Genomic DNA, 6,944 nt, shown 5'->3' with positions numbered 1-6,944 from the left:
TGTGATTACTTGGAGAACAAATGTTGTTTGCCCCTGACAATATAACACTCAGCTGCAGAGTCTGCATGTCTTACCATTTTGCAAAACAGACTCGCACACTTTCTATTGCATTGCAGTAATGTTAATCAGGAAAAGAGACCTGTTTGAATATCCTTCTTATAAATCAAATAAAGGTCTTTAGATTAAGGTACAAAAAAGTGTTTTCTGTAATATTTTTTATGGCTAGTAATGTAATATGTTTTTTGGTTCCCTGATGTAAGACTGATATGTTCATTACCCATTTGGTTACCTGATGCCTCTTTCTGGAGTCAGTATATTAATTATTTACACTTGCTTGCAAGCCCACACAGGCATAATGGCAGAAGAAAGCTTGCAGACAGATGTGCAAAACAAGGACCTGAAGTGTCCAGTTTGCTTGGATTTTTATACAGACCCTGTCCAGCTGGCTTGCGGACACAACTTCTGCCAGACGTGCATCAGGGCTGTCTGGGACTGCGATATCTCAGAGACGGGTCCATTTTTCTGCCCCGAGTGCCAGATGTTTTGGGATGTCAGAGATTCCCTGGAGATCAACACGAGGCTTCAGAAAGAGGTGCAGGAGTTTGCCACCAGGAATCCTGCCGTTCGGGATCTTCCCCCAGCAGCTCCAATAATCCCGTGTGACCACTGCATTGACGTCAATTCGGTGGCTGTGAAAACGTGCTTGACCTGTGATGCCGCCCTCTGTGCTGCCCATCTCGAACTGCATTTGAAGAAAGCGGCGTTTCGGGGGCACACCATCATCAACAGGGACAGGGAACCCGTTTTCCTTTAAGTGTGCAGAGCACCGCGAGGAGCTGAAACTTTATTGTCAGGAGGATGGCATCAGTGTGTGCTCTCTGTGCGTCGTGATAGGGTCTCACAAGAACCATCGAGTAGTGACATCCCAGGAGGCCTGTACAGAGATTAAGGTAAAGGAATCATGTTATCAAAAACAAGGTGAAAAGGATGTGCTTTTGCATTTTTATAACTGTTTTTTGTTTCAGTCACATGTTCTGAATGCCTGTGGTCCAAAAACTAGTGGCCAAAACATTGTTAACATCTGAAATTCAATAAACGCGTCCATTTGAAGCCACTAGATGGCACTGTGTCGTAGTGTTCAATATGACTACTGTTTCTTTAGCTATTTCAGTATGGAGAAAATAGTCTGTGCTCTGAGTATGTATCAAAATATTCAGTTTATAAGGTTTCTACACTCAGTGTAGAAAGCCAATAATGCTGGAAAAAAAGATATTTATTCACATGGTATGGCATAATTTCAATCTTAGATTCTGTCTACTATATAATGCTCTCTTCACCCAGAAATCAGTCTTCACTGTGTAAATATTCAATGTGGAATATTTTTAACATTCAAAGTAAGTACCTTATCCCAAGAGAAAATGGGCAATTACTTTAATAGTTTTACAAATGTCTTTGTTATCAGTTAAATGTAGTTTTCATACAGTAATGTTAAATTGAATCATTTTATGTAGGTCTGTTTTATTATTTATGCAGTTTTTTGTGCAGTTTTACCTATTCTATTTAATAATGTTAGCCAGATAAGATGGTAGTTTTTAAATTTAAAAGGTCTTTGTGCAACTGGGTTTTCATGATACTTCTCTGAAGGTGATACAACTGTAAATATTTGCTTCTAAGATTATCTGTAGCTTTATTAAGTAATTTTAGGACTATTACATACATTGTTATAATGTCTGAAAATCTGCAAAATCAACCTGTACCCTTTATTGCAAATAATATTCCCCTCTTCCTTGTCAGAAAATCATGGAGGAGAATATAAACTAGCTGATAGAGACGTGCCAGCTTGCTGAAGAGACAATGAGGGGAATGGATTCTTTGTTCAGTGAAGTCTCAGTGAGTAATGCATGAACAGCTCCACTTATTCTGTTCTAAATTATTGATTCACCTTCTGTCAGAGACAAAACAACCTATTAGTAGTTCATATCAAAGGTTCCTTCAAAGGTGAATATCACCTTTCAGATGTGGTGTAAGTCAGGGAAGTAGGAAAGATCTTCAGGAAGCTAACACGACAAATTTATCCTTTGATACATATAGTCCTTCACAGATAAAACTACTAAAATGCATTTAGACAATATAATGTCCTTAATTGCTGGCCAATATAATATTTAGATAAGTTTTACTTCCCCAGTAAATAACTTACTGTGTATACTATCTAAAATGCTACTAGGATTGTTAGTTGATTTTGTGCCCAATAGATATTATAGGGAATCACAAGAATCTTGTTCTGTTCCACAACTGTTACAGCAACGTGCAGCCTCAATCAAAGAACGTATCTGTGGAAAGTACAGGAGGTTGAAGATGCTGATTGAAGAGGATGAAGATCTGATAATGAGGATTTTGGAAGCAGAAGAGCGGTATTCTCTGAAGTGGCTGCTGTCTAAGAAGGAAGCTCTCGAATGTCAGATTAATGAGATGGATGCAATAGTGAACACCAGCAAGTCTCTCATTCAGGAGGAAGATGGACTGGCATTCCTTCAGGTAAATGTTAATGCCTTCAGTCTACTTTGTGTATCTTTTTGTTATATCAGAACATTTTTAGATCATAACTAGTTTTTTTTTAGATGTAGGTCTTAACAGAAGCCTTCTTTAGTTTATGTACAGAGCTCTTCAGTGTGTTCCTGTAACTGTGTAGTGGTGTCAGGACTGAACTCTGATTTACCTAGTTGGTGTTATATCTTTTCTGAAATTGAACGGCTATTGTTCATTCAGGCCCCAGAAATGTTGTGTTTTCATTATTACACCAGAAGATGGCAGCAAAGGTATATAACCTGCAGGATAAACTAGAAATGTTCAATATCCATACACTTTGCTTTTTCCCTGTTTTCTCAGAAGGACACACTTAAAATTTAAAATGTGGTTAAAAAAACGTATTCAGGTCTTGTCATAATAAATGTTTGATTTTAAAAAGAGAACCGCTAATAAGTGTGGTAAAACACTTATGAGCTAAGTTTATTATAGAAGAAGCTCTTCATTAGAAGAGCCTTTACTTAACTGGTTCCATTCTTTACCCCTCTGCTCCTACTATACTTAGTACCACCATCCACGGTCTCCTCTGTGTATTGTATATGTGTTTTATCTTGTGTATTTTGGATTTATTGTTGTCATTCTGTAAAGCACTTTGAGAAGCCACCTTTAAAGGCGCTATGTAAAATAAAGTTTATTATTATTATTCAAGTTTCACTAGAGATGCCTGTTTGAGCACCGATTAAAAAGGTTTGTATATGAAATCAGTAGTAAATGTCAGACATTTGAAGCCTTCAAGCTGTTTCTGTTATTGTCTCGTACCATTTCTGTGTCCAGGCATTATAAATTAAACAGAATTCGGTGAATAATCTATATCCAATAATTCAGGTGGGTAGCTGCATCAGCATGCGTAGGCTGCAAAGGAACAAGTAATAGGTTTATTCCATGCTGAAAAGAGAAGAAAGAAAACACAATGTTTCACAGCGTATATCCAATAATTAATTATTTATAGTTGCATGAAAGATATAGTCCCTGTGTACCATTTGTGAAAGTGCTTTTACAGTCAGTAGTGTACCCTCAACAAGGTTTTGAGCAGACTGTATTAAAACAGTAGTGTTATTTTAATAATTTTAAACGTATTAGAAATGGTGTGCAAAGCTGTGGAAAGGCTTTGTTTCGTATGATTATACAGAAGTTTAAACTTAATTTAGTATTATTGATCTGGTCTCAGACCACAGTTAGCTATTCTCTTAGACTAGTTTACCTAAAATACCTCTTAGATTTTCACTTTCAACAAAGTTCAGAGTAAGTTTTAAAATAGCTTTATTTTTAATTTCTCCTTAGAATTAAAATTTTAACAGTGATCAGCATCATTTTGCTTAGGAAATTACTTTTTGGTTCCAATTGGCTGAGGACACATTTGAAAGTGAACAAGGTAACTTTTACATGAAATTGTTTTTTTCTCCTCAGTCAATACAACTTTCAGAAATTCTCTGGATGAGTCATTTTGTTTTACTAGCAAAAACCTATAGTATGAGAAGTCTCCTAAAGCTTTTGCTCATTAACCTGATACATTGCTTTGCTTTTTTTCTTTTAATTGAAGATTTATGGAGATTTCCAATGCCTTTTTGCAGCAATGTAATGCAATGCCCATCGGTGTTAATAAAATATTGACCTATCTTGCAGCATGTCAAAACTCATGGACTTGGGTAAGTAATATTGCCCTGGTTAAAAAACAATACGTCCCATAAATGCATATTAAATGAGATTACCATATGTCAGATTTCTCTTTACGGTATGTCCTTTCCTGTTTAAAGGAACACACCCGTGCTTCCTTTATGCTGTACAGAAAAAGACCAGGTGGAAATGGCAAAGTTTAAAACAACAGAAAAGTTAGTGGACAAATTATTCATGGCTGTTTCATGTCACCTCCCAAGAATGTGGTCAAGTAAGTAGAGGACCATGTCAAGTTCTCTCTCTGTATATCTGTGACATACTTCAGTCATATGGTTTCCATTAGGGGAATATGGGTACCAGGTGGAAAAAGATCTGTCACATTTGTTTGTGAACATGTGACCTAACTGGAAGGATAGACTGACTGTTGATTTGTGAGGCACGAAGAAAGCTGCATGTTTTTTTTACATAAAAGGGTTTTCATAAACCACCAAAATAGAAGTGGCTTGCTTTCAAAAGCACTTGTAATGTTCTAGAAAATATTCATCTAATAGGTATGGCATGGTGGCACAGTGGTTAGCATAGCTACCTCATAGCCCTGGGGCCCTAAGTTCATTTCCTACAAAGGACTGGCATCCCATCTAGACTACCAATGTCTCTAGGACACTGAATACTGAGATATCTTCCTTTTTTGAGTATCTGTGTATCTGAATCTCAGATAAACATGGGTGAAATGATCAGATTTTAATTTCCATGTTTCCAGTGCATTTCCTGATTTTTGCTTTTCCTTCTCCAGATTTCAGAGATGTCACTTTTAACCCTGATACAGCGCACCCTAAGCTTGAGGTTTCTCACGACAAACTGGAAGTCTGTTGGAGCAAACTTCCCTTTCCACAGGGTGAGAATTCAGAGAGGTTTGACTCCCAGTACAGTGTTCTGGCTGAAAACAAACTCTCAGATGGACAGCATTACTGGGAGGTCATAGTTCAAGAGAAACCATATTGGCTGATTGGAGTAGCTTATGGCTCAATCCCAAGGAAAGGGGGAAAAGTTTTAAATTTAGGGATGCACAAGATGTCGTGGTGTATTTACCACAGCAATGGACAGTACTTGGCCTGCCATGATTCCCAGGAGACCCCTGTGCCTGTTCAGGAGAGAGTGGAAAAGCTAGGCATCTGGATAGACTTCAGCAATCAAGTCCTGTCCTTTTACAATGCTGACACTTTGTCTTTGCTCCATTCCTTCTCAGTTCAGTACTTGGAAGCAGTCTATCCTGTATTCAACCCTTGTATAGACATCAATAACAAAAATTGCCAGCCTATCATCCTGTTTCATCTCAAAGATCGATTTTAAAGATGAAAAGCCTCGGAAAGAGGCTCCTGACTAGGAAAAAAAACAGAAGGCAATAATAGTTTTTAGACTTGCTATACATATGACCCATTAAAGAACAGATGTTTGAGCCCATGTTGTATATATTCTGGAAATTATTTATAGTTTTCATTAAATCCTTTATTAGTGTCTGGAAAAGGCATCTGTAATCTCTTCTGACTCACCTTGAAGGACTGTACATGGCAAGAGCATTTTGTTATCTAAAACTGACAAATAAATCCTAACACAACAGGCATTCATCCAGCCCACACTCATTTTGCTTTGAGAAACTGACATTCTCTCAGCTTCAGCTGAAGAAATGTACAGGATGCACACAATCCACACAGTGTCCTCCTTGTAACATGAAGGGCTGTTAGTATTCCCAGTAACCTCAATTCATGGGTTCTGTCTACTTTTTTGTACAAGTGTTATCTTTCTTTTAACATTTTTAAAAGGTTTCTTTCTTCTTTGTTTGTGGTGTTGTATTTCATTTTACAAAATTACAAAAAGGACTCCTACAATATATCTGTTCTGTGAACGTGCCCTTGATTTTCTTAATTTTACTACAGTATGTAAACCTCAAGGCTTATGAACACTTGAGTTGTGAACCAAACATAATTGTTCTTCAAAACCAGTTTATTCAAGTTCTGTACATATTTGCAGAAACCAGTACTTAATTTCATTAAGACAATAGCCAGAGAATGTGTGTTTGTGGTGCAGTTTCCTCCATATATTATGGTATACAGCACTATCGTCATGACTTGGGCAGTACGATTCAGATTGTAATACAAATGCTTTGTCTTATGCTTGACTGTCTTCAAGAAGTTTTTTTTTTGTGAACAATTTATTTTATTTCTGCTTTATTCAAATACAAAACATTATTTTCTCAAACCCTGAAGCGTGTAAGTTTTGTTTAAAATCCTAGCTGTGATCCAGAAAAGAAGTATACCCAGCCAGTACCTTTCTATATGGGTGTATAGGTAGTACTATTACGTACATAAGAACTTCATTATAATTTTTAATAAACTGTATCGCAATGAATAAGCTTATACTCGAGCCCATATTATGCTGAATTTATCTCTTTTTAGAGAGCCTTTACTGACCAGTATTATCACCAGCAAAATAAGTTGAATTTATTGACCGTTCCGTATGTGCCAAGGTAACAAAAACGGGGAAAAAAATGCCTGATACAAATGGTATAATTCGTGTGATAAAAAGTAAGCTAATTAAAATATACTGCAAACAGCTCTTTGAATTCATAGTAATTCAATTTTCTAGGCCCCTTAAGGGTATTTCTTGAGCTTTGTTGATATGCATTGCACCCTGACTGCAATTGGTTCTCATGATTCCTTTGGAAAGTATTGCTTAGTTTTCCATGGAAA

The 6,944-nt window shown here is 36.9% G+C and overlaps 1 protein-coding gene and 1 pseudogene across 2 annotated transcripts; both read left to right on the top strand.

Moving 5' to 3' along the window:
* Positions 1-355: 355 nt before the first annotated feature.
* On the top strand, positions 356-2,436 carry LOC148835042 (E3 ubiquitin/ISG15 ligase TRIM25-like; annotated as a pseudogene). Its single transcript, XR_016091048.1, has 3 exons — positions 356-950; positions 1,795-1,890; positions 2,302-2,436. The product of XR_016091048.1 is annotated as an E3 ubiquitin/ISG15 ligase TRIM25-like (transcript).
* Positions 1,855-6,450, top strand: LOC148835041 (E3 ubiquitin-protein ligase TRIM62-like). The gene is made up of 4 exons (XM_088915791.1): positions 1,855-1,890; positions 2,302-2,535; positions 3,904-3,955; positions 4,991-6,450. The coding sequence occupies exons 1-4, from the start codon at positions 1,855-1,857 to the stop codon at positions 5,545-5,547; spliced, it is 879 nt and encodes a 292-aa protein (XP_088771917.1). The 3' UTR covers positions 5,548-6,450.
* Positions 6,451-6,944: the final 494 nt, after the last annotated feature.

The sequence above is a fragment of the Atractosteus spatula genome, chromosome 5 (assembly GCF_055471065.1).
Source record: "Atractosteus spatula isolate fAtrSpa1 chromosome 5, fAtrSpa1.hap1, whole genome shotgun sequence".
NCBI lineage: Eukaryota > Metazoa > Chordata > Actinopteri > Semionotiformes > Lepisosteidae > Atractosteus > Atractosteus spatula.
Note: the sequence above shows the minus strand (reverse complement) of the source record. Positions and strands in the feature narration are given on the sequence as shown.

Excerpts from the sequence above, each read along its gene's own strand:
- LOC148835041 (XM_088915791.1), top strand. The coding sequence starts at position 1,855 with ATGAGGGGAATGGATTCTTTGTTCAGTGAAGTCTCA. Across the intron at positions 1,891-2,301 it reads CTTTGTTCAGTGAAGTCTCA|CAACGTGCAGCCTCAATCAA; the intron begins GTGAGTAATGCA and ends CAACTGTTACAG. Across the intron at positions 3,956-4,990 it reads CACATTTGAAAGTGAACAAG|ATTTCAGAGATGTCACTTTT; the intron begins GTAACTTTTACA and ends TTCCTTCTCCAG.